At 39.6% G+C, this 26,318-nt stretch overlaps 2 protein-coding genes across 2 annotated transcripts in view; one reads left to right on the top strand and one right to left on the bottom strand.

The window, feature by feature from the left end:
* Positions 1-1,727: 1,727 nt before the first annotated feature.
* LOC106808882 (creatine kinase U-type, mitochondrial-like) lies at positions 1,728-12,940 on the bottom strand. The gene is made up of 8 exons (XM_014811792.1): positions 12,862-12,940; positions 10,597-10,823; positions 8,653-8,790; positions 7,675-7,767; positions 6,209-6,430; positions 5,878-6,087; positions 5,405-5,539; positions 1,728-5,082 (listed from the first exon to the last, which is right to left on the bottom strand). Exons 2-8 carry the CDS (start codon positions 10,807-10,809, stop codon positions 4,855-4,857), a joined length of 1,239 nt encoding a protein of 412 aa, XP_014667278.1. The 5' UTR covers positions 10,810-10,823; positions 12,862-12,940; the 3' UTR covers positions 1,728-4,854.
* A 2,533-nt stretch (positions 12,941-15,473) lies between these two features.
* LOC106808163 (tetratricopeptide repeat protein 13-like) overlaps positions 15,474-26,318 on the top strand; it is a 23,419-nt gene continuing 12,574 nt past the window's right edge. The window contains exons 1-15 of the mRNA XM_014810755.1: positions 15,474-15,816; positions 20,347-20,432; positions 20,559-20,634; positions 21,163-21,233; positions 21,331-21,492; positions 21,660-21,785; positions 21,907-22,017; positions 22,444-22,526; positions 22,958-23,099; positions 23,456-23,630; positions 24,071-24,189; positions 24,381-24,421; positions 25,279-25,450; positions 25,768-25,804; positions 25,976-26,120. Coding sequence (XP_014666241.1) covers positions 20,400-20,432; positions 20,559-20,634; positions 21,163-21,233; positions 21,331-21,492; positions 21,660-21,785; positions 21,907-22,017; positions 22,444-22,526; positions 22,958-23,099; positions 23,456-23,630; positions 24,071-24,189; positions 24,381-24,421; positions 25,279-25,450; positions 25,768-25,804; positions 25,976-26,120 — 1,493 coding nt within the window. The 5' untranslated portion in view covers positions 15,474-15,816; positions 20,347-20,399. The remainder of the gene's footprint in view (positions 15,817-20,346; positions 20,433-20,558; positions 20,635-21,162; positions 21,234-21,330; positions 21,493-21,659; positions 21,786-21,906; positions 22,018-22,443; positions 22,527-22,957; positions 23,100-23,455; positions 23,631-24,070; positions 24,190-24,380; positions 24,422-25,278; positions 25,451-25,767; positions 25,805-25,975; positions 26,121-26,318) is intronic.

The raw sequence follows: 26,318 nt of genomic DNA on the forward strand, positions 1-26,318 counted from the left end.
TCGTTTGGTGTGTGTGTGTGCGTGTGTGCGCAGTGTGTGTGCGTAGTGTGTGTGTTGTGTGTGGTGTGTGTGTGGGTGTGTGTGTGTGTGTGTGTGTGGTGTGTGTGTGGTGGTGTGTGTGTGTTGTGTGTGTGTTGTGTTGTGGTGCTGTGTGTGTTGTGCTGTGTGTGTGTTTGTGTGTGTGTGTGTGGTGTTGTGTGCGTTCTGCGAGCGGCGTGTACGAGAGGTGCAAGATAAGAGATGAATAGCACCAAGAACACAAGTTCGATTTTTTTTCGAAACCCCGAGTGCTTCGTTCTGCCGAAATTAAATATTCATGAATGCTAGGCTTTTATTTATTTAAACAGAATCGGATAATTTTATCGGGGAACTTTCCACTGTCGTAATTATCATCAATTTTTAAAACTGATAATTGCATTTAGGGATTACAATAGTTTAGCGCGGTTACTGTGCCAACCACATATGCGTCTGGCCTATATAGTCTTTGCATAATCGTGGTTATGATCAATGATCAGCCAAGCCATTGTAGAAACGTACACGAGTACAGCTCTGAATTAAGTAGTTTCATTATTTGTTATAGTTGACGTAACGTAACGTTCACCAATTTTCGTTCGCTATGAGTGAAGCTTAGCCGGAGGTGCGAGATACCCGGGCGCACTCACACGCAAGCCGCCCTGATCGATCACCGGCCGGCATGGAGAGAGAGAGAAAAGAGGAGAAGAGAGAGAGAGAGAGGAGAGAGAGAGAGAGAGAGAAGGAGAGAGAGGAGAGAGAGAGAGAGAGAGAGAGAGAGAGAAGAGAGAGCAGAGAGAAGAGAGAGAGAGAGCTGCGCCAGCGAGAGAGAGAGAGAGAGAGAGAGAGAGAGAGAGAGAGAGAGAGAGAGAGAGAGAGAGAGAGAGAGAGAGAGAGAGAGAGAGAGAGAGAGAGGGAGGAGAGAGGGTGCAGAAAAACATTCATTTCTACGGGTTTAACTTCGTACGTAGTTGTTAGCTAAAAGAAACCTCTTCCTCGTGACATATATTATATACTATTTCGCCAATACAAGCTTCTTTTCCTGCTTCTCGATTGCATTATTCCAAAGTATAATTGTGCTGTAATAATTAGTATCATTTAAATGTGGTTAATAGATAATAAATTTTCGGATCACACTTTTCTGTACTACGTATATTATACGGTCCGAAGTATTCCATCCGGGATTTGATCCAGACTGATAATAAAATCAGGATTCGGCATATTTTTTCAAAATTGTAATTATGAAATTTCTGCACAGTTCTGTTTTGATGTCAATATACTCGACACTCGATATAATACTCGTGCCTAGTGATGCACAGGTGGCCACTGAACTATTATTACATAATTTAAATAGCAATTAGAATTATTGATATTTGGGAATTGCTCATCAATCATTCACGCTCGACGCGATGTGATCTCTTACGATGAAGCATTTCGTTTTTACATTTTTAAGTTGCTTACGTCATCCGGTTGCAGGTGGGACCATGCGGTCAGTCCTGCAGCGGAACGGAGATGGGCAAACACATTAGGCGAGGTGCGAGATACCCGGCGCACTCACACGCAACCGCCTTGATCGATCACCGGCCGGCATGGAGAGACAGAGATAGAGAGAGCCGAGAGAGAGAGGGAGGTAGAGAGAGAGAGAGAGAATGAGGAGAGAGAGAGAGAGAGAGAGAGAGAGAGAGAAGAGAGAGAGAGAGAAGCAGAGAGCGAGAGCGAGAGGCGAGAAGGGGTGGGGGTATAGTGGCATCCTGCGGATTACTGGGACATTTATATGGACCGTATTACGACGCAGCCCGACAGTGAGCTCCGATCGCATGCCGCCGCCGCTCCAGCTGCTGGTGATGTGTGTCCCACATATGCGGCAAGGTTGCTGCTCCTCGCCTCATCCATCATGCTCTCTCTCTCTCTCTCTCTCTCTCAGCCCGACTGCCGATTGACAGACAGAGTTGACTCAGGGCGGAGCGGGAGAGCGATAGGAACCGTAAAACCGCTGTGTTAAACGCTGGCGGTACAGCTCTGACACTGCCAGCGGGAAGACGCCGTGAGCTGCGGACGCGGGTGTGCGTGGTCTCAGCCTCCTCTCTATCTGTCTACTGAACAGACAGACGTACAGTGGTGCAGTGATTGCGAACAGATTTCGTATCTCCGCGTCTACCACACAAAAACTGACTACTATGAGAGAGAGCGCGAGCTCCCGTGTATGCGCCGATGCTAAAAATTCCGGTGCAGGCAAATAAACACGGCAGTAGTATTCGCGAGTTCATGAAGCCTGCAAGATAGGCGACTTGTGGGGAAAAAAGCGCGCGCAGTTCTCAATTTGCATGATTTCGATGCGCTGCGCTAGGCGAGGTTTATAAAAGCACGTACAAATCCAGAACCTTGTGTTTGTCAATTTTAATTAATTTTTTCAGTTGTTTGAACCAACGTCGCGACAAACTAGTTATTTCGAAGGCGGGGTAGGCAATCTAGCTTGCTTAGAATCTGAATCGCACAGCTAATGTCGTCTAGTATTACTCCAACGCTGTCCCGTATGAAATTTGCTGACGCGAGCTACGGAAACGCGAACGGAAACGGAAACGGAAACGCGAAACGCAAACTAGTCTGGAATACAGAAGTATTGGTTTAATTCCTGAGTGGTGAGAGAAGCCTAATAATCTACAACATACAAAGGAGATGTTGTTAACAAATGTGAGTGATAGTTGGCCGGCATGGAGAAGCTTATAACAATATATACCGCATAGGATGAGTATATCCAAAGCTCACGTCAAGGTATGTGACGGTGCTGGCATAGTTTGAACCGTGTATATATACAGTCCATCGGTATAGCTTTCAGTTGCGAATAAATGAATGGCGCACGTATTTCACCGAGTTTGTGAGCAGTAACACACAGTTTACGCGTACAAATATTGCATAATTTAGGAGCAAATCTTGCAAGTGAACTTGTAGTTCTACTTCTTCTTCTACTCTCCAATTACACGGTAATCACAATATAAAATGTGCGCTCTTGAGCTTAGAACAGCTTTTAATATGTATGTTATGGTGTGTGCTGTCAGCACTTTGTGACTTGATAAACTGCAAGGTCATTAGGTGCAATATGAGCCCATGTCGATTTCATTCTGAACAATCACAACACTCCCCCCCCCCGATATCTATCATTTTTTCAGGCTGGCACAAATCGTTGTATACGTTTTTTATCGGAGCACTCGTATATCGTGTGATATATATATTATAACCGCGATCTAATAGTTTGTCTGGCTTAAATGTATATGTTGTGTGAGGAGCAGGCTTAGATGTTTTCAAAGGCATGGAAAAAGTTATAAATTATTTTAGGTTGGCGGCACACGCACAATATTTCTCTACAGCTATTGACATTTGAAACTGCACTGTGTGTGTGTTAGCTTTCACTGCTGCGAAAATATGCTGAAATTAATAAAGGACGATGTTTTCGCACGTGCAAGGCGGCTGGCATATGGGGTGGTGTTGCCATAGCAAGCGGCAAGGCCCAGGATTAACCGTGTGCCCCAAATTTTGATACGGACAACTACTATGTCTAAATTCCCATCGATGGGTTATCTGTCATAATTAATATTATTAATTTCTCTCACAATTTTAACCCAGCACACAATGTGAGATATTCAATGTAAATAATTGTTTATTGTGTTTCTTTTCGCTTTAGCCATGGACCGACAGTTTAAATAGTCCTACAAATTATTGTGTGGTGCATAATTTTCACCCATTCTTCATGTCTTTTAATGTATAGATAATATAATATCAGTAATGTGTCTGTTTTTCTAGTCCGTGTAAAATTAAATTGTCTCTTTTTATAGTGTTCAACGACGAAATGGGATACTCTGTGTGTTTTTTCATCCTGTTTTTGCAGACCAAGCTCTGCCTTGGATCTGTTTACTGTGATATAATATAGCGCATAGGTTTGTAAATAAACTATGAACTTTTGTAAATAAATGGAACGGACTTGGTCCTCCTTATACGATCATGGTGAACAGTTCTCTGATGTTTGCTGCTGGCGAAATGAGACCTCGACGTTCCACCTACACACTAGATACAAACGTTGAGCGAGAGAAGAGGAAAAGTCTGGTAGTGTATATATTCATTATCAAATTACTAAAGAGTTGTATCTTTTACCCTTTAATTTTTTTTTCAAAATATAATGTAAACGTATAAAAACAATATAATACTACGTTATGGTTTAACTGATACTGCTTCAAAATTAAAGAATGTGGAATGATAAAATGAAAATATCACAAACTAAATGAAACCTCAAATACATGCAAAAATATGCATAATATGTTGCATCATTTCGTTGGTAATCACGTTATAAAAATAAAACGGAAGGCATCCCAGAGTAAAATTATTTTTTCCTAACTTACTAAATTATATCTCACTAACCTGAATTAAGAGAGAGCTGTTGTTACCAAATTTAATTCTTTTCCTAATTGTGAAAATGAGATCCCTGAGTTACCCCTGGAAGAAGAGAAGATGCGATCGCAAAAGGCATAAAAAGCATGTAGAAAGCTAGAAAGCAAGACTATGCCAAGGAGGAAATTTTATAAAAAGCACGGATGTGGGCCAGGTTTCAGCTTGCGCGGCGTTATCTGCTCTTCTTCCAGAGAAAAACACATACATAACATACTTGTTGATACAAGTATTAGTGATAACCGATGTTGTTAAATTTCAATCAGACTAAACAAAAAATAGTAAATGATAAGGGAAAATAAGTCGGGGGAAAAAACGTAAATGTCGAAGGGCAAAACATGCTACTGCGATTTTCTTTCCAACAGGCGACGACGTAGCTAGCTGGCTTGTAGCTATTTGCATAAATTACTTTGGTATCATGCTGTCGATGCGCTTGCCCTGCTCCAGTGCTTTCTCCATCTTCACGAGCGTATCTACACCATCGATGACTGCCTGTACTAGCTGCACCTCACTCTTGCCAAGTCTGTCAGAATTGCTGATGTCGAAAATGCCACCAGTGGCAGCAGTGTCAACACCACCTGTGCCACGCTTTTGCAACCTTAGCTTCTCCAGGATACTATTGAAGCGTTGATCCTGAGAACGATGAGCAAGACATGTTACGTTGCACACTGATCGGTCGGTAACAGATGTAAGAGGCAAAACTTGATTGACGGTATTTTTGTCAAGTACTGTGAAATATTAATGGATGCAAGAGGTGAAAAATTATTGCCGATAGTTTTGTAAATTACTGTAACATTATTCGCTCTTGTGACACAGAGAAATGAGTGGCTCATTTTGTAGTCACTTTAATAATTTTATGGAGTAATATTTGTATGAACATGAAAGGACATTGAAGAAAAATTAAGCACACTGGCTAAAACTATAGGCCTACTAGTACAAGAAGATGTCACCATACCTGGCTGAGTCTAGGTAGTTTGACATGAACACCTGCACGCAGACCTGTACCCAGGTTACTGGGGCAGGTCAGGATGTAGCCAAGGTGCTCATTCCACATAAATTCGTAGCCCTTAGATTTGATCAATCTCTCTACCTAAATGGGAAATTTAGTTATGTAGTGATTGATTTATCTATTTGATAATAATTATCCATTCATGGCGTCACTGGAATCATGGCCTGCGTGGGCAAGCTAGGCACCTAATTGCATCAACAAATGGTAATTGTCATAATGCATATGGTCTGTACCGTTATGATGCATTTATATAGCCCGGCAGAGGGTAACACAATTTACGCATTCAGTCAGGGATCACACACCTGCTGCTGTCTACAGCAGCAGTGGCATGAGCATTAGGAGCAACGGAAGCAAAACCAGCAGTGATAACATCAACAAAAACAGGGGTGTTTGCACTGATAATAAACGAAAGCCTATACCTCCTGCAGTCCTCGGCTGAACCGCTCAAAGACTGCCCTCATGTTGCCGCCTTTCTCCATGGATATAACGCGGGTGTGGTCCTCCTCGTTCACCCATACAAGGAAGTTCTTGGAATTGTTGTGCCAGATTCCACGGGCATCTGGCCAGTCACGCGCCATTCCTGCACAGGTGAGCAGTGGAGATACGGGCTTGTCAAAGAGGAAGTGGTCCTGGAAGACAGGTGAAATAACCATAATCTTTCTTGGACGGTTAATTCTGTATTCCAGTCTTCACTTATGTGAGCCGTTTGAAAACGAGTGTTTTACAGCGAAACAAAGTGATTTTTCTTACATCAATCAGTTTGTCTTGCTCTGCGTCGGTCATGTTATTCAGTGGGTAGTACTTTCCCTGCAGATCTCCACTCAGGCCATTAAGGGCATCGGATACAACCCTCTCTACTTCGCGTCGCTCTGCGCGGTCGCATGCCGGTGGCAGAGAGAGGCCACGGATGCTACGACCAGTACGCACACGAGCTGACAGCACATAGTTAGAATCTAGCTGACCGCCACGAATCTGTAAGCACCAAGTTATGTCAGGGAAGCATGTGCAAGCATCATGTGCTGTCTAAACCCCCATACAGTGTGCCATGGTAATGTAGCGTTGAAGTTACACCAAGATTTAAATGAAATAATTTAGAGTAAAATAATCAAAGACGAAGTATAAATTTTGTGTTCACTAAAAGAATATATTGTTTACAAATCATACAGGTCTCTACACGGTACACGCTAATACTCAGAATCCCAGATTCGAACCCCTCCTGCTCTTCAAATTTCTATTTATATGCAAACTCTCCACCAATCATACTCATTTCCAAATTCTCCTCGACCAATCACACACAACTGCCTATAACGCTTTGTCTACTCAAAACACCCGCCATAACCCTGAGAACAATATATATATATATATATATATATATATATTGTTCTCAGCCGCCATAACCCCCGCCATGACCCCCGCCATAACCCTGAGAACAATATATATATATATATATATATATTGTTCTCAGTCAGTTGGTTGTTAATATATATATATATATATATATTGTTCTCAGCCGCCATAACCCCCGCCATAACCATGAGAACAATATATATTGTTCTCAGCCATAACCCACATATCGAACACCCGATCTGCAGCCCTGTCTAGACTAATATTCCTTAAAACTAACACGCGTCTACATCGCACACGCAACGTACTATTTGTAACCTACATGCTAACTACTGCACCTAACCCAACCCAGGCTAATTTCAGCCAAATCTAGCTACACTTACTACTTTATGTAAACATCTGTAAAACACATGTTACAGTAACACACTATGGTAATTAAATATAAAGAGAGGGAGAAGGAGCAGGAATGAGAACGAGAGATAGAGACAGAGAGATATGCATATGTATCAGGAGTAGATAATAGGGATCTATTATCTATTATCTACTCCTGATATGTATACATTTAAAAACATTTCTCCATCTTATAATCATACTTAACATTTAAAATAGACAATATATATCAATAAAAGATCAATGTACAAAAAAATAATGTTGGTCAAGTATCAACATGTACCAAATAACAAACCATCCCGATTATATTTACGAAGGCACAAATGCTAAGCTTTATAGTTAGGTAGGTATGTTTTCTTACTGACAGCTGCGGTAATGTGAATTTTATCTACCAAAATGTCATGTTGCATGCTCCACATATACGTTACGAACATGATTATTACACAAAATATTGTGTATAGTTATTGAACTTCCTTGTATACCTTTCTGTAGTCAATGTCAGTTGGATGCTTGGCGTCTGGACCATATCCTCCATGTCTGTCATCAATCACCTTGTCTAGAAGGTCTGCAAACACCTAGTAAACATGTTTTACAATCAGTGATAATTTTTCATTCGTTGAATTTCGTTAACAGACACCCAGGATTCTTCCCAGACCTTTAATACATGTCGGGTATGACATGCCTTCAAAATTAAAGCTAATATGTAACATCTCGTCTCCAACATGCCTTTATTTCCTAATCTTCATGCAGCTGTGTTTACTTCTGACAACCCCAACACAGTCATGCTGTTTCCTTACAGCTTGATGTATACATCTCCAAACTGATCGAGTTTACCTGTGTCTTGGGGCCACTTATTATATACATAATCGACCTGAATTGGTACAAGCCCCTCTTGGACACTCCCCCCATTCTTTCATAAGTGACATGCCTTGTGAAATTCCTTGGGAGAATCCTTGACACGATTACATATTATCAGGGGTTAATAATGACAAATTGTCATTATTAATATTAACCCCTGGTATCATATTATAGGAATAGCATCAGTGTAACATGTATTTAGACTTGTACTTTGAATGTTTATATCAAAAATTGATCTATTCACATTAATGAAACCAGAAAAACAGTTTGCTTTGTGAATATTTTGGGGTAGGGTTATTTCCCACGATGGGACCTTTCTTGTCAGCAATCAACTTTAATGGTACATTGCTTAGTACCCATACTAGTGTTCAGACTACTGCATATTTCTTATTATGCGTGTTTGTCAGATCCATACTTTGATTTGTCAGATGTGCAATTTCCTTATGGCGAATTAAAAAGAATGTCATAGTTGGCATCAGTACGTAAGTTCCTGTTGAGCACAGTTAAAATGACACTGTAATCAGTCTTGTGGTATATATATGAATTATTGTACATCACAATAATCCTGTATTTGGTTATATAATACAAATGCATGTGCACACCTCATATGTCTCTTCATCACCAGCAACACAACCAACGGTGTAAATGAATGGATGTCCTGGGTTATCAATGCCTGTCTGTATGACACCATCTAGTGTAAAGCCATTGGGTGTTCTTTTATCACACAATTTGGCATAGACCTAAAGCAAAATATGCATATCAATTATCAAAGATTAAATATTTCAATATTTTGAAATAAGATTGATTGCTTACATATTATAAATGTATATTTGTCACTTTTGGCAATAATTATAAATTCTAAACTTATATACTTTTACAGATTAAACTATATTAGTATTTATAATTTTTTGCTAACAAGATATAATAAATTACAGTTAGGTTAGATTAGCTCATAGGGACTATGTCCCCCAGGGTACTACCGGAACGTACCCTGGTCTTGTCGCAAGGTAACTGAGGACGTACCCTGGTAACTTTTGATTATGGTTACAAATGTGCTCCGAAATTAAGTCGTTGTCTGGTTGTCGAAGACAACCAGTAATTTGCGCGCGGACACCTACACCAGTTTGAGAATTGTCCGGTGGGACACCAAGAAAAATTGACGAAAACGGTCACATTATATTTATGTTTTTCTCGAGGGTTTCCAAGAGCACTTAGTAGCCTCGGCGGGAACGCTATAATCTATGGGTGTGAGGGAGAGGCGACGTATACCCGAGCTGCTATCTGGTGCCAACACTGTGGCAGGAGTTTTCTGATTTATGAGGAGTGAACTGCGATTATTGGAAACCACAAACACGCAAGTTCACCCACTACATTTTGGTATTTTGGCTTCACTATTATTTTGTGAATTTTCGCGATGGCGTAATTTGCCGCATGCATAACAACACAGTGGATCAATGTTGATACTGAAAAGATTAAAAAAAGAGATTGTCGTAGTCAGATAGAAGCTGTAGCAATGTACTGCAAAGGTGCCGCAGAATACCATCTCCTGGCGAATCTACATTTTCAAGAATTTTCTGGGGGAGGACCCGCCATACCCCCCTTGTTTTTTCACGAACCTCCTGGAACTCTAAGATCCGTCACTGAACAATTACACTAGAAGAGGAGATCGTTTGGGAGCAAGCACAATTGAACAAAAATGTTGCTTTTGGCAATGCACACTCAAAGCAAAAGATTGCAGAGAGAAGGTAGAGGACCGTAGGGTGTGGAGAGGGAGGCAAGAGGAGCATTAAATATTAAGTTCATTCATATTTTGCGCAGTTCGCTGTTTATTGGCCCGGCCTATCCCCCCGCCCCCCACAAACCTTCGCTTGCAAAAACTCTGGTAAATACAGTGAGTTTTGGGTGTTTTTATAGACCATACTTATTATGTGAATTGGAAAATAAGAGATTTTGGGATAATTATTTTGGGCAAGACAGAATTTGCTTGCGGAAACAACGTCCGCTTTGATGCCTGGGTTGTCAGCAGGACAACCGACATTTTTTTTGTTTCCATCTTCGACAGCAGTGGTTAGGGTTAAGGGTTTAGGGTTATGGGTTAGGTTAGGGAGTAGGCGTAGGCCGACTCCCTACTCGTTAAGATGGGATGGTAGGCGAGTAGGCTGCCGGCATACGTTAGATAGTACCATAAAAGGGTAGGGGTCCGGATAGTACCCCTGGGGAATAGACGCCTCTCAGCGTTAAGATTATGCTTCGTAGGTTTAATGTCCCCGCTGACCTCGTGTTTGCACTGGGCTCGTTTACTATTTCTGAACTAAGCCTAACCCTAACCTAATATACATATAATATCTTATATAATATATATAGTATATATAGTAATATAATAAGTATATTAAGTCAGAATATATACTGTCATATATAATAGACCCCCATAGACCTTATCTGCGTTAGATTAGGGTAAATATTAGACTGGGGTTAGGCTACCCATTAGGATTAAAAAAGGTCTAACTTGGGTAACACAGTAGGAATACTGAAAACTAGTTACTTACTTCAGGGCTAAGGTGTTTTGCCATGCAATTGTGGTGCTTTGAAAGATCAGGGAAGTTGGCACTTGGGGGGTATAACCTGCGCACAGGCCTACTATCTGCTAAGTGCTTCTCACGGGCCATATAATATCCAGCAACACCAGCCACAGCAAGGCCAGCAGCCGTGAGATAGTTGTTTCCTAGGTTCATCGTAAACAGCCGAGAGAATGCTGACATCTTAATAAATCTTCCTGAAAGTAGATATTAGAAGTAATATATTTAAGCCGCTAATTTAGAATTATTCTAGTAGTAATACTAATACTTAGCCAATTTTTTATCAGTCAAACAACCAGAAATCCCAACGGTCAACCTCAATCTAACCGTAAGCCCATAATTAATATCTGGGTCCTAAAGTAGGCTTGAATCTAATCTTACACTACAACCTCATAAATAATTGATGATGATTATGATTACAATTGATTATTACTAAGTCTAAAGTTAGACTCGCAGAGACACAGGTCTCATAACCTCATAAATATTAGTCTTCAATATCCAAGGAACTATATCGAAGACGGAATAAGACAATTGTTGATCAAATAGACAGATAAACATTCAGAAGCGCAGTAGAATAAGCCGCATATTTGCAATTTTTAAGGTTGAGAATTCCAATACGGAATGACAGAGACAAAGATTTTAAGCTGAAAGAGATCCTTTGATGATGGCACGTGTCGAAAATCAATGATCACGCTCAAATAATCGAGTGCAACAAACAGGCTTCATCAAACAAGAGGGAATGCCAATCTTCACATGACCATGGTAAATTTTATGTAAAGTTATAAGTTTAGCATGGAGTACCTACCCACTTAATTCTATCTCCGTCTTCGTTATAGTACCTAGGACTTTTGAAGACTAATATTTATGAGGTTATGAGGCGAAAGCGGACAGGAAGTCGAAGAGGACGCCTATCAAGTTGAGCCAAAACAACATCTTCATCACTGTCATGTATTGATAGTTTTTGGAAACCCATTATATCGCATCCAATTTAGAGCTGTTCTGGCGTGTATAGAGGCACCGACCTGGCGAAGCATATTCTAATATCATAATATTACCAATTTTAGGAATTTAGGAATTTAGGAATTTTAGGAATTTTACCAATAACAGATAAAATAGGATATAAAAAACTCATGCTACTACAATACATAGTTAAGCTAGATAACAATAGAGTAATTAAGAGAGTATTTATACAGCAGATCAAAGAGGAAGGAAAAAAATTGGGTAAATGAAATTTTAATAATCCTAAAGGAATACGAACTGGAAATATCATTTACAGCCATGGATTAAAACCAAAAAGAGCCTGGAAAAAACAAGTCAAAGATGCCATCTTAAAAAAAGAGTAATTATGAGAGACAAATTGAAAACTAGAGATAAAACAAAAATGAAGATGATAAACATTGAAATTAACATAAAGAGGACTTGGAACATTTATATAAATGTGATAGCTATAATAAATATAAGGATGGAGAACAAATAGAACTAGAAGGCTGGAGAGGGGACAACCACGGGTTATTGAAACCAGAGTTAGATTATGTGCGGAAAATTTTGTTGATTCGAAACACTAGGCCTAATATCTAGAGAATTAAAGGCGGCATTATAATCTCCTTTTTCTCTAGATAATCCCCGCACTTCGTTGAATCGAGTGCCTTGTAAAATACGAGAGGGAGCCAAGATACAATATACAAGATATATACAACTTATTACAAGATAATATGGGGAGAACCATGGAAAGCCAGGGACTGAGTTTTAAAGTCGCATGCGTTTTGAATTTTTGCGCGCATGCATTCATGCATCATGCATGCTAGATACAATAATAAATTAATATGTAACCCAAACACAGGATAGGGCCAACCCTAGCTCCAAGAAACGGTATTGCTAGGGTTACAATACCGTATAGACAATCCGTCGCACAGCCTGGTCGGGCTAAGGATACCCTATCCTGTGTTTGGGTTACATTATTGTATCTACAGACTTAATTTAGCTCTAGAACTATACTAGTCCGAGCCGACGCAGACCCCAGTAATGGATAAACCCGCACCCTCAGATTAGCAAAGCGGAGTTTACGTCTGCATTTGCGGACTAGAACTATACATGCATGCATTCACTCCTCGGCTCATTCTCATTACTATCAGTATACACTATATATAACGTGTAAGTATAGACTATAGAGTATAGTGAATAAAGTACTGCCGTACAGTCTAATATTTGTATAGAAATTTAAATAAAAATATATACCTTTAGCTTCTTTTATAAATTAGAATAACGATCGTCTCCTACTCTTTCGAATTCCCTGCACACACACCGACGCCTGAAGTAGAACGCACAGAGTAGTTGCCATGCAAACAGACATCACTTTCCCGTTGCCAAGCTACGCACTGTGACGTCACAGACTAACGGATACCAGCTATGATAGACTGGTACTCGCTCCCACCTCGATTACTCGATGGGATAATGGATGGGGCCTAAGCCGATAGGTGGGACCGGGTACCAGTCTACAGCTATGATAGCGGATACACACCACACTAGTAACTACACAGACTGGACACTTCGTCTACCTAGACTGGTACTCGCACCCACCTCGATTACTCGATGGTATCGATCCCCATCGAGTAACTAAGCCGAGAGGTGGGAGCGAGTACCAGTCTATTCGTATACCCTGCAGGTATACCACTGATCTATATATATCTATCATATTATAGAGATCAGTGAGGTATACCTGCAGCACTGATCTCTATAATATAATAATGATTATATTATAGAGATCAGTGACCTGCAGGAACTGCTTGTTAAGCGTTTCGATGGTGCAGCCCCTGGCGAATGAAGCGGTCAACTACTCAAAATGGCATCAGCTGGCGGTTATTGCAGTGCTGGAAATTGTTCCAATGGCAATACTACAAGGAAGAAAAACCCAGATATAGCGTTTTCCACAGATATATAAGAGCATGATAGCGAGGTACTAGATTGATCACGTGTTGCATGTTATATACGTTTGCAAATAATAAATTCGTTAGGACGGCAGTGACAGATGCAGTGCCAGTGACTCACTGACTGCTGTGCACACGAACAGAGACTGTAGGCCTACTTATTGATTGTTTAATCATATCAAGAGTAGATAATAACACATGTGTTATTATCTACTCTTGATCATATGTAATCATAATATCAATGTAAACTAATACAAGATACAATCTTATGAAGCTATTTAACAGTTAAAAGTTAGGGAAAACATTGATCAAGATGTACATAGACTTCGGAAGTGGATCTGCAATATAAGAAGAGCCGACATTGATGGGTTAAAAGACAGCCAATACAAATATCTGCTAATTTGCGAGGATCATTTTGAGGCATCTCAATTTATGTGTCCAGCTGACAAGGGTAAAAATCACTGGCTGCTTTGAAATATGATATGCTGTACCTATTTAAAAATATAACTATTATTAGTATGGGAAATTAGTAAAAAATCTTGCTTTCTCTGCTTCTCGTCGTGTGACTCATGAATGCCCCATTACTCGTTATACATGTACCAGGCTTGATTTCATCATAGATATATACAACACATATGTTGTATATATCTATGATTTCTTGAAATATACATAAACAGAAAAATACGTTTGAGAAATATTCACTGCTGGGCACTGAAGTATATCATTATTGCTTATGGCAATATCAAAACTATAAACCAACACATGCTGAATAATTTGGCTAATAAAAAATTCAAACTGTCTGTATTTTACCTTATTTTCCATAATTGTTCCACCTTTATTAAAAACACAAGGGCAAGTCAACAAATTTAAGAGGCTAAGAAAGGATGCAGTTCCATCTCTGATGGAAGTCAGTAACCCTCCTGCACTCCCAACTTAGAAACAAGCCGAATCGTAAATTGCTAATGCTCCAGCACTTTTGATTAAGCTTCTTAGCAATAAATGTGATCAATGGTATTTGAGTAAAAAATATGGAAATTATATCGTCTTTATTATTTTTATTGTTTGTAGAAAAAACAAACATCTTACAAAATCCGGTCACAGACTAAGGAATAAATTAAACTACAGACTGTAGCACAGTGTACATGTAGTACGTGTGCACACTACGCATTGTGACATGTGTATTGTGCATTAGTCTGTGATACGGTGTGGATGATCGTTTTGCATGTAAAAATAAATGTATAGCCGTTTAATAGAGCAAAATCTACTTGAAGACTAATATTTGACCTTCTAGATTCAGGAATGTATAGTTAAACTCCAGTCCAAATATTAAAATTAACGATAGAGACGTTTTAATGTTACAACGTTACACATCCACGGTCTGACCGTCTGTCACCACAGCCAGATTTTTAGTGTACCGCTTCATTCGCTGGGCGGCGCCACCATTCAATGGCATTACACTATTTTGGCGTTTCGAGTCTGTGTGTATCAGTATCACTGATCTCTATTATACTAATATAATATAATATAATGTATATAAGTGAGTATAAATTATATAATAGAGATCAGTGGTGTGTTACTGTGTATCCGTTAGTCAGTGGTGACCAAAGATCGTATAGTGCCGGAGGCACTATATACGATCTTTGGTGGTGACGGTGACGTTTTTTATTGTTAACGAAGTCGAAGAGCTTTATGGGATAGATGAATTTGAGGCCCGAATGGAGATTGTGGAGACCAGTATATATAGGTTTATGTACCTGTAAATAAATAATTACGGTAAATACTTATAAATAAAGTCCACATTGTCATTAATAATTATATTTTTAATTATTTTATGCCGTAAAATTGATAAAAGAGACTACGTACAGTAGTAATGTGTTCGCTTACTAATCCCCATTTGAGCATTAAACATCAATCATGGCGGCGTCCACATTGCATGTTGTTTACTTATTAATCCTTTTAAATTCCGTTGTAATTGAGTCTAAGAAAGCCGAGCAGTGTGATGTATCTAATATTCAGGTTACTACTCCCGATGGCGTGACGCAAGAAATTAAAATAGGCCATTTGAGATCCGTAGATCTTTGTGAAAACTGTGAAACGGACGCTTTTGGAGTCCGTGATAATTTTAATCACGATGTTGATGAAGCTGCACGAGTGCTTCTAGCGAGATTGCAATTTACCCTTCCTAACTTAGAAAGTCTGTTGAAGTCTGAGCAACCGTCTTTCTTTCACGCTTATTTATTCAGCGATGTATATCCCTCATGCACCAGTAAGTAGTTACTACTAAGTTAGTAGATGGTAATTTTAATGCAGCCAAACCACAACTTGGCAATTTTTATTTATTTATTTATTTAACGACAGTACATATGCTTGACAATGATTGTCCGAGATACATACTACTAGTACTAGCCTTTGCATTTTAGTGACCTGATCTCGTTGGGTAGTGGCAGATATGATATAATTATATAAGATAATGTTATACAGTCCTGTTAAATAGCTGGAGTGGATTCTCCCCATGCATTTAAAAGGCATGTCGTGTCGGGGTCACATGTCAACTCGACCGGCCGACAAACCCGCCCAGTGTGGCGAGTTCACTCGTCTGGAGGTGGGGCAGCTCATCTCGTAGGTCGAAATTACCTTCCTGGAGATCGGCCAGCTCGACTCGCTGGCTAACACGTTTATGGATGGATGGGTGGATAGCTAGATAGAAAGTCTGACAGACAGATAGATAGATAGCTAGATGGATAGATAGATAAATATATAGATAGATGTAAACATCAGTGTTTCCCCTGGCCAAAAACGTCAGCGAGGCGGTAAAATTATTTTTGGTGTTTGCGCAGTTCGAGAAGCGAGCAATGCGAGCACCAAAGGAAAATTTTTAAAAAAGGTGCAATTTGGTTCTAAGCTATTCTGAACACATTATATGAGACTCTTGGATCACTTTTTCAAGTTGCCAAAAGGAACAAACAAGCTTCTGGGAAAGGTTTTACTTTCGTTTTTCTCCTCCCCAGTACTCGGTTTTCTCCTCCCCTACCCCCATACATAGATCAATGCTGCCGCATATCCGCAAAGTTACAAGTGCCCAGAATCTTGAAGTATTTACAGTTTACATTGCTTCTAGACGTGATGCGGCCATGATGCCAAGGCGCGCCGAGGTACGCCGCACCTCTTTGTTAATTTCAAAGGTGGGGACCCATTGAGGTACGGAATCGCCGATCTCAAGAACTAGGGCATTTTGCTAGGCTAGAACGGTTTCCTACGATAGAGTTTGGCACAAAAACGAAAATAACACGTTGTTTAGCGCACTGCGGTACGTACCTTCTGTTGCATTTTCGCATCTTCGTAATCAGAATAAGGCCCGCCTTCTTCGTTGATGGGCATGAATGGGGCGTCACCGACGTGACCGTTTCCTTTCCCCAGCCTGTTTACTTTTCGTAAATAATGAAATGCCCGGCCGATGCATTTCGCATCGAACAGGAATATTTTCTGCATTTTCACTCGCTGTCGGAAGTGAACGAGTGTGTCATTTATTGAACAATTCAATAAAACACACACAATGTTCGGCGCTAATGTTTACATGCCACAGCGCCATCTCTTGGATGTTTTATAAGTAAATATGGGGATTTTCAAATCACCCCACTCACATCGCCGTTTTTATATACATGTATTTACCACAATTTACGTATAGAAACTATATGTTATTTTTACTGATTTCTCCGTATCTTTCCTTGGAGTTTTCATCGTCTTTCAATGGCTTTTCGTAGGGTTTTCTGCGGTGATTATTATTTTGCGCAGGCACCTCATTTTGAAAATCTTCCAACATTTTTACCTTCTTCCTTAGTTAAGTTAGTCCATCTTTCACTGTTATTTAGGAAGGAAAGGTAAAACTGTGGCATTCGTATAATTTCACTCTGCTTCTATAGTATGATTTCCATAATTTCTCTTTCTGCCAATGATAATATTTCCCTCATCATGAACCTAATTTTTCAGTTCGGACTCTTATCATATCGATTTGTTATAACCTCCTATATCATTAATTAAATCCCTAGGTATGAATATTTGGTGCATTTTTTTGATTACTTGGTTGCCTATTAATATCTCCTTCTCTAATCCTTTCTTTGTTTGTGAATTTTATAACCATTGTATTTGTTTTGTTCATATTAAAGTCTAATCTTTTGATTCAGCTAATCTGGAGAATGACTGAGCGATTTTTGTTACTGTTTTATAATCTCGCATTCCTACAATATCGTCAATATATAATCATTGCCATCTTCTAAAACTACAGACCATCTGCTGACCGCTGTGGAGACGTGCAGCGGCCTCGAATTTGGCCACGGTCTCCAATGCGGCGAGCGCTTCATACTTGAACATCCCCGCGTCGCGTGCGCATATCCGCGCGAACTGCGCGTCTCATCCGCGCGCAGCGCTTAGGATCAACAGCAAAGCTGTGCCACGCAATCTTGTATCATGTCTCTCTGGATATCTAACTGAATAAAAATAGTCTACTTTCTACGTAAAGAAAAGTGACGAATTCAGTTAAAACAGCTTTGATTACGTGCGTGTCAGGTGTCAGTGGTCGTGCCCTCACTACCCACGATAACCCCTGCGACATATGAACTTATTGTTATGCGCGCATAAAAACACTGGGCTACGGTACATGCCGCCGCAATCGATTTCTTAGACTGTCACGAGGTTTTGTTCGTGTGGCGAATCATGCGTTGAGGGTGTTCATGCCCTCGACTCTAGATGTTTTGGATACCCCGTCTACGTTCAGGAACGGAGCGTATTAGAATGCGCTCCCGTTTACAATTCTGTCTAAACTGCCGTTGCAATAACCGGAGTATTTCAGCGTAATATCAGGGGAAAAAGTGCCGGTCAGGAGGACGGGCAGTTTCGTAGAGATGGTGGCCGAAGGAAAAACTTGGTGGCCTCAGGCCTCCGGGTCGGCACTAATTTTGAACGCTGTCAATAAAGTGTAGTTTATTGATGGAAGAACCGTGATTTTCGTCAGCGAGGCGGTGTTTTTGGGTAAATTTCTATGTGGAGGCTGAGATTTCAATTAGCTCGTGTCAATGCAGGGGAAACACTGCACATAGAAACTTAAACAATTTGATCAATCTAGCTATACACATTTCCAAACGGTCCATGGATGGATGGAGTCGAGCTGCCGCGATCTCCAGGAGGGTAATTTCGACCTATCCGAGATGAAGGCTGTCCGCACCTGCCAGACGAGTGAGCTCGCCATAAAGCTGGCCGAGTTGGTGCGTGGGTCGAGTTGACCGGTGCCCTTCTCGGATCTGACGTGCCTTTCAAACCGGAAACTAATATGTGATATCTCATATGTCCTCCAATATGCCTTATTAATTGCCTAATGACATGCCTTAATTTTTAGCTGTGCATTTTGTAATAGTTATGTTCTTGTTTTTTTCAATATTGTCCTGTTGACTACATGAAAATAGAGTGCCTAAAATGGCATAGGTTTGTAAATTTTATAAAATATGTGTTAGGAGTGGATAAAAATCCTTTAGCCCTTGGGCCCTTCCTCATCCATATGAACTTCATAAGGAGAACCATGAGTAGGTTTTATCTTTTAGTGTTTTGCCTATTTAGCAGGTCTGAATTATCATTTTCAAGTAGTAGTGTATTGAAATCAATGCAAATCTTTAATTTGAATGATTTCTGTAAATGCTGATTTCAGTAAACTTGCTATTACTTTGTACTGGTGTTGGTCACTGTCATAAATGATTTGATTGTACATATTAAAAAAATATGGTATCATCCCAAGCAATATGTCTTTGTCAGTCTAGAACCGCTTTTTGAATCGCCAACCCCCAAAGCCATAAATATTCCAGTGACCTTTCCTCAAGCCTCATTGGTTACATATATAAATTATATACTAGTGTGATGACTTAACCATTTATTTTACATACACTTTGCATTGTGGGAGATGTCAATGTGTGCTAGTAGAATACAAATTTCAAGATTGGCATCACATTGTTGTTATATGCTATGTGTATATATATATACGTCTGCATGATACCATAGTATGAGTCCTAATAATAGAAAGGTAATGATAGTAAGTAAGGCTGATTTCATTTACTATGCCACAGGTTCAAATATATATGAAGCTTATATGAGACCACCCACCTAATGAACAAAAACCGAATGGTTTATTCACTGGGAGAGTAATAGTGATATCCTCAAGCTCAATGAGTCAATCAATTATCTATCAAACCCTGGGCGCAATTGCAAATGCTGCGTGAATTTCACTGGAATAATACCATTAACTCATTGTTGGCAGGTGCACATGCACTAAGCATTTGCAGCTCTACTTCTATGATAGATGGTCAATAATTAATAAAGATATAATTAGTATAATTATTTGTCAACTTTGCCCCAAGTGCTGTTGTGATTAACTGATAGACAGATCAATGTTGATTGTTTGAATATCATTAACGATTGGTCAATTTGTCTGCATAAGACAGATTGGTAAGGTTTTTGTTTGAAATTGACTCCTCAATTAGTCAGATAGCCTGCCATTAGACATATAGATCATAGCTAATTTAGACATAAACATGTATACTAAGTGAGATGCTCATTGTCATCTTGTGTTGAAACAAACGAATTCTCAGTTAATTTTATATAATGTCAGTTTCTGGACTGATGGTAGCATGTGTCCAGGTATAAAGCCCATTATTATTATAATTTGTTGTGTGGTGTAAAATTTAAAAGGTAAACTAGTTGAGTACCTATATAATATATGTAAATATTTTATTATAAACTCTGTTTGTACCTGTAGGCAATGTTGAGGAGAAACCGAATTCAGATTGCAGTCAAGCTTCAGATGATTTCATGCAAAACGAACAGTTGTCAACCCAAGTGCAGGTAACAGTATTCCTGTTAGACTTGCATCCATTTATTTTAATTCCAATAATATAGAGTGGAACTTATATTTTATATAAACAACCTTCCAATTTTTCTTAAATTGATATTCATTATTGAATTTTGCAGGAGTATGCAGACATTTTATGCTCAAAACAACAAATTCCTCTAGTGACAGGTGATGCAGAGATTGACAAGAAAATAGGTATGTATTAGTTACTACTGTGATGCATATTACTCTAACATATGCCTGTAATTTACATTTGACAGCAAAATGATTGCAGAGCAAATTACTGGTGGTATTGACTTACAAATGACTTATTGGTCAGAGCAAAACATGAACACTCATATGCAATTATATAAATGAGTCTACATAGCATACGTTGGTGTCTAATTTAAACATTCTTATGCAATTAAGGACATGCATGTGATGATATTATGCTTGGTTATTATTTTATTATTGGAGCAGAAGACAGGCATGTGAATGTGTAGTGCTGGTAGAACCATGTTATAGGTTCGAAATGATTTATAGAATAATATTATAAAAACAGCTATAAAATCTCTGAAGGGTCAAGAAGCAAGATCAGTATGCAATACGTAGTAAAGTAAATGTAAATGACTTACACTTAATAAACCAGAGGTAACCCTATGCATATTGTAATTGAAGTTAAATTTTAATTTATATTTTCCTCGCAGTACAATGTTTATGCTATGTTGATGTGTCTCGTTTCAGCCTATGCAACTGCTTTACTCAATTTGAAGTTTGTTGATGAAGCCATTAAGAATTTCACATCTATTCTAAAGGTAAGAAATCTTTCATGGGCATGGCATAGGTAAACTACTGGAACACTGTATTAAACAATCTTTGGGAAAATTGTATTGCACAGAATCGCTGTTGTAGGTACACCCAAATACAGCAAGTGCACACCATGGGCGTGGCATCTCGTTTGCTAGGAAATCTTTAAATCAGGACCGAGAGGCAGCAGTACATGCTATCAATGACTTTACAAGAGCCATTGACCTTGAGCCAAAAGCTGTAGATAGCTATGAGAGGAGGGCAGAGGTAAGACCTTTGAATATTTGTTAAAATTTCCGTCATAATCTTCCTTCATCAGGTTTTACTTTGTGTTGCAAGAATTAGTGTTTGGAAATTTTTCCAGCTGAATTTTTATTCCTGATCGTCTCTAGCCACATCTGTCGGCTACATATTATTTTACTCATCTTCGAAAGGTTCTGTCCATGATGGCGCAACATTATGAAGCAGTCGCAGATCTAGACACAGCCATACGCTTGAAGCCTGATGATAAACTTGCGAAGCTGTTCTTCCAACGAGGTCTTGAACATCTGTTCACTGAGGTAAACGATGAGGAATGGTGGTGAATTGGTTAGGGTTAGGGTTAGGGTTAGTAATATTAATATTAATATTGTAATTGTATCTGTATGTGTGTGCTACACATATATTTACTTGTCGTTACAGAACTTCACTGAGTCAGAATTGGATTTTCGGAGGTCACTAGCGGAAGAGGGAGAGCAGGCATATGTACTTTACTACCTAGGCGTTGTCCTGCAGAAACGAGGGGCATTTCGTGTACGATGTCACCCTATACTATTATGTTGTGGAACATTAGCACGCATACTAGCCTAAAAATCAGAACAGAGGCATTGTGTTACGATTCTGAATGTATGATCGATTAACCATGCAGTGATGGGATGATAGTTGACTGCATACTAAATACTTTAGCAGCCACTTCAAGGTTTAGCAGAATACATTATATATCTGCCATGATGATATGATTTACATGAGTTTTAATATGGAAATCAGTTAATTGGATGCTCACTACGTGCACCACTGTGTTGAATACACTGATTATAGTTAAATGCGTACAAACGTTGTCATTGCAAACAACTATTGCTTACTATAGAAATTTCAGTATTAATAACAATGTTCGTGTTATAAACATTGTCTTTGTATCTAAGGCTATCACTGATTCTTGTTGTCTCTTATCCTCTGTAGAATGCCACACGTGTCTTTGACGAAGCTCTTCAGTTGAATCCCAGCCACCTGGAGGTGCTTCTCGCACAAGGAAACTCATACAGGTTACTATTTGCAATATTGGCGTAGGTCGCGTAGGTAGCGTTCTAGATGTAAAACTGAGAAGCGAAAGGTGTGATCCCCACTTGTGAATTATGATATATGTTGTTCTCACTAAAGCATATTGGCTTGTTTGCCTCAGTTCATCAACACTAAAGAATGGTGATAGTGTTGTAAAGTGGGGGAGTTAATATGCAATGACATGCCTATGATGGCTGGCTGCCTCTACCTCAGACCTCTGTCTATGGCAGGTGAAACAGGGTTACTAGGTAACATCAGCCATAGGACCTACAAAGATAGAAATACTGTTAAAATTTAAAAGAAATTGCTTAGAATATGCCTTGTTTACTCGAACAAATCACATTTAATAACACTTGCAGCAGAAATGAAGCTGTTTTAATGGTAGAGTTCAATAACCAATAATTTTATTTCGTAGGGAGTTGGGAGATGTAAAGCGGTCACTCAAGGCATTTGACCAAGCCTACAGCCTACACCCTGACCGCTGGCCAACAGTGTTCTACCGTGGCCAAACACACTATAGCAGTGGTCAGTTACAATTAGCCTTACAGGACTTCAATGTAAGTTGTGTGCAATACACGAACTACAATGCCTAGTTCACAACATTGAAAATGTGTAGTGTATGTTAGTCTGCATACTTCCTCTGAAGTAGATGATCTCACAGACATCACGTTTTTTTGCAAGTGCAATCCATGTTGGGTAGTTCCTTACTCTAGAAACGACCTTGTAATTCCTAGATGAGGTCATAAGATATTTGATCATTTTTGGTCCATTGGATTTAATGATAGAAGCCAAAATCCACATGAGCATACAACACACCAATCTGTTACAAACACACCTGCTATTTCCTTGTTGTCTATATGTGTATTGTTTGTCGAATGCATAGTTGTGAGTGTTTGTTGTTCATTTGTCACAGCGCTGCGTGGAACTGGACTCGCAGAACATTAAGTGCGTCTACATGAAGGGCATCACACACAGCATGCTTGGACAATTCTACGAGAGTGTCAAGGCAGAATCCAACCTCATTGTGCATTCCCAGTACACCACTGGCAGGCTGAGCCCTGAGTTCCTTAAAGCACACTACTTAAAAGGTAAGGACAGGCTCGGCATGTTGTATCTCAACCGCATTTCCTCTGTCAGCACTCGAAAATTGTGTGGTTGGCTCCTCAATAGCGCTCATAGGGTCCATGTCCGCCAGGGTACTGCCGGAACATACTCTGGGTACGGTCCGGTATACCGGAACGTACCCTGGTAACTATCTGATATGGTTAGGGTTAGGGTTAGGGTTAGGGAGTAAGCGTAGGCGACCCCTAGACTCGTTAGTGGAGTAGGCGAGGTACGGTCCGTCATATTGGATAGTACCAGGGTACTTTCCGGTATACCGGACCGTACCCAGGGTACGTTCCTGCAGTACCCTGGGGGACATAGACCCTCTCAGCCTCAATAGCAATTGGGTAAAATCAATTATATTGACTCTGCATAAGTCACCACATTGTGGCCGTGATTACGTAAATAGCATACGTGTTTACAGAGACGTTTCGTTACTACCATCGTTTGTTGGATGAGCCACTGACAACTGTCAACCCAGACCGAGATTTCAGTGGGGAATTTCGGGAGAAGTGGTCGAAAACCTTGCCATTTCAATTCGAGGTGAGAACAATGTGCATAACACGATATTATTTGTTGTCATAGTTGTTTGGAAAAGTTATAAGCTAATTTGAAATGAACAGACTGAAGTATAGAGAGCACTATATCTGCACTGCAGCTGCTGTTAATGATAAATGTAGGTCAGTTATGAAAAATGAAGAACAGATTACACTTTAAACTATTTTTTATTTCAGGGTGCATATGCTGAACAGAAAGGAATTCAGCCCCATATCTTGTAAGTATAAGGTTTTTCATTAATACGACTGATTAGTAAATAGTTAAATGCAGTGCAGTAACCTGGGGAATAATTGTTTGCTATGCTACTGATTGCTGTGATTATCATTACGAAAATAATGCGTTCTAGAAAAAATACATTCATATTAAAATTGCGTTATGTGAATCACGTTGTCCAATTGACTTCTATTATATAGTTAGGCTCATAGGATTTATGTCCCCCAGGGTACTGCCGGAACGTACCCTGGGTCCTAACCCTGGTAACTATCTGATATGGTTAGGGTTAGGGAGTAGGTGTAAGCGACTCCCTAGACTCGTTAGTGGAGTAGGCGAGGTACGGTTCGGCATATGAGATAGTACCAGGGTACGTTCCGGTATACCGGACCGTACCCAGGGTACGTTCCGGCAGTACCCTGGGGGGACATAGACCCCCTCAGCTATAGTTAGGGATGCGGTCCCACGAAAACTTTTTTCGGCCAACACGGTTAGGTAATTCTCCAACATCAAGTAATGCAGGTACAATTATCCATGCAGGAAAACAATGGCGAACATATATATATATTGCCTATTTCATATGTAATGCAAGAAAGATGTTTCTAAATATGTACTTATATAATTAGTATCCTCTATCAAGAGTACACTGGATGTAGGGTACTGAATAATTGTGAATGCACAATTATGATAAGTTATCCACTGTATAAGTTTATCCATTTACAAATCTCTGGAAAATCATATAAGAGAGTTATACTTACTTTATCTATTTTATGTTATGTAATTGTTGTGTGTGCGTCATCGTGTATGTATGCGTATCTGTAACATTTTTGCTGGTGTTATGATGCAGACATCTGTTGCTTGTAGAGACGTAGTGGTGCCAACATTCGAGCAGCTTACCACACCTGAGCAGACGCTTCTTTGTCGAGCGGCTCTCATTGGTCAGCTCGGTCAGGTGACCGCTGATGGCTACATGCCACAGGAGAGGTTCAACATTGCCATGGGCCTGGCGGCCATTGACATCTCACAGAGTCTACAGGCGAGTTCTCCCAGTTTATTAGTTTGACCGCGTGCAAGATATCTGTGTGTAGGTGAATGAGAGATACACTTATTACATGAGTTTAGATGTGCGGGAATCGGGAGCAATTGCCTGAGTGTTCTTTTTTCATAAGGGTGTATGGTTATATCTGAATTTTACAGATAATTTTTATTGTGGATTAGGATCTCTTTTGTATTATTGAAACACGTTGATGTTTGATTTGGTAAACCTATTACAATAATTACCAATAGTTTTTAGAAATATCATTGCTACTTATTACCAGTCATGTTTACTCTTGTTTCTAATTCACTATATAGGGTTTGTGGAGCAGTAAAAAAAGTTTAAAAATTGGAGGTAAGTGTTAAATATATAAGTTAGCTAACAAATGTCTTGTGAATGAGAATACATTTACAGTAAGGTAACCAATATGATACTGCATTACAATGATTACATACAGTCGTATTCCCAAATAAAATACTATTATTATTATTGAGCTTGAGGTATAACTGTTTTTCCATGCTACAGATAAACGGGTGACATGGCGGGACATATTCAACATAGCTGTGAGCTATCGACGGTTAGCTCAGATGGAAGATCCCGTTTTCTGGTTGGATCAATTTCCAGAGAAGAGTTTCAACACTGGATTTAACTTCAATTTGGTTTTTATAAAGTACGATTCCATATGGACGATCATTTATGTTAAGATCATTGCCATTAAATATAGAATCCTTATGTCCAGTGTATAGGAATATAGAATCCTTATGTCCAGCGTATAGGAAAGCGGTGTGATAAGTAAGAAGGTAGCAGCGTGTCAGTAGAAAGGTAGCGTGTGGTCAGTAGAAGGTAGCGGTGTGGTCAGTAGAAGGTG

Source organism: Priapulus caudatus, unplaced genomic scaffold (assembly GCF_000485595.1).
Source record: "Priapulus caudatus unplaced genomic scaffold, Priapulus_caudatus-5.0.1 Scaffold13, whole genome shotgun sequence".
Classification (NCBI taxonomy): Eukaryota; Metazoa; Priapulida; class Priapulimorpha; order Priapulimorphida; family Priapulidae; genus Priapulus; species Priapulus caudatus.

What these genes read in the sequence shown, in the direction of transcription:
- LOC106808882 (XM_014811792.1), bottom strand. Translation starts at nt 10,809, where the DNA reads ATGTCAGCATTCTCTCGGCTGTTTACGATGAACCTAGGAAACAACTAT. An exon ending in AGCAAGACAAACTGATTGAT is followed by an intron (nt 6,088 to 6,208) that starts GTAAGAAAAATC and finishes CCTGTCTTCCAG; the next exon opens with GACCACTTCCTCTTTGACAA. An exon ending in TCAGCCGAGGACTGCAGGAG is followed by an intron (nt 5,540 to 5,877) that starts GTATAGGCTTTC and finishes TTTCCCATTTAG; the next exon opens with GTAGAGAGATTGATCAAATC.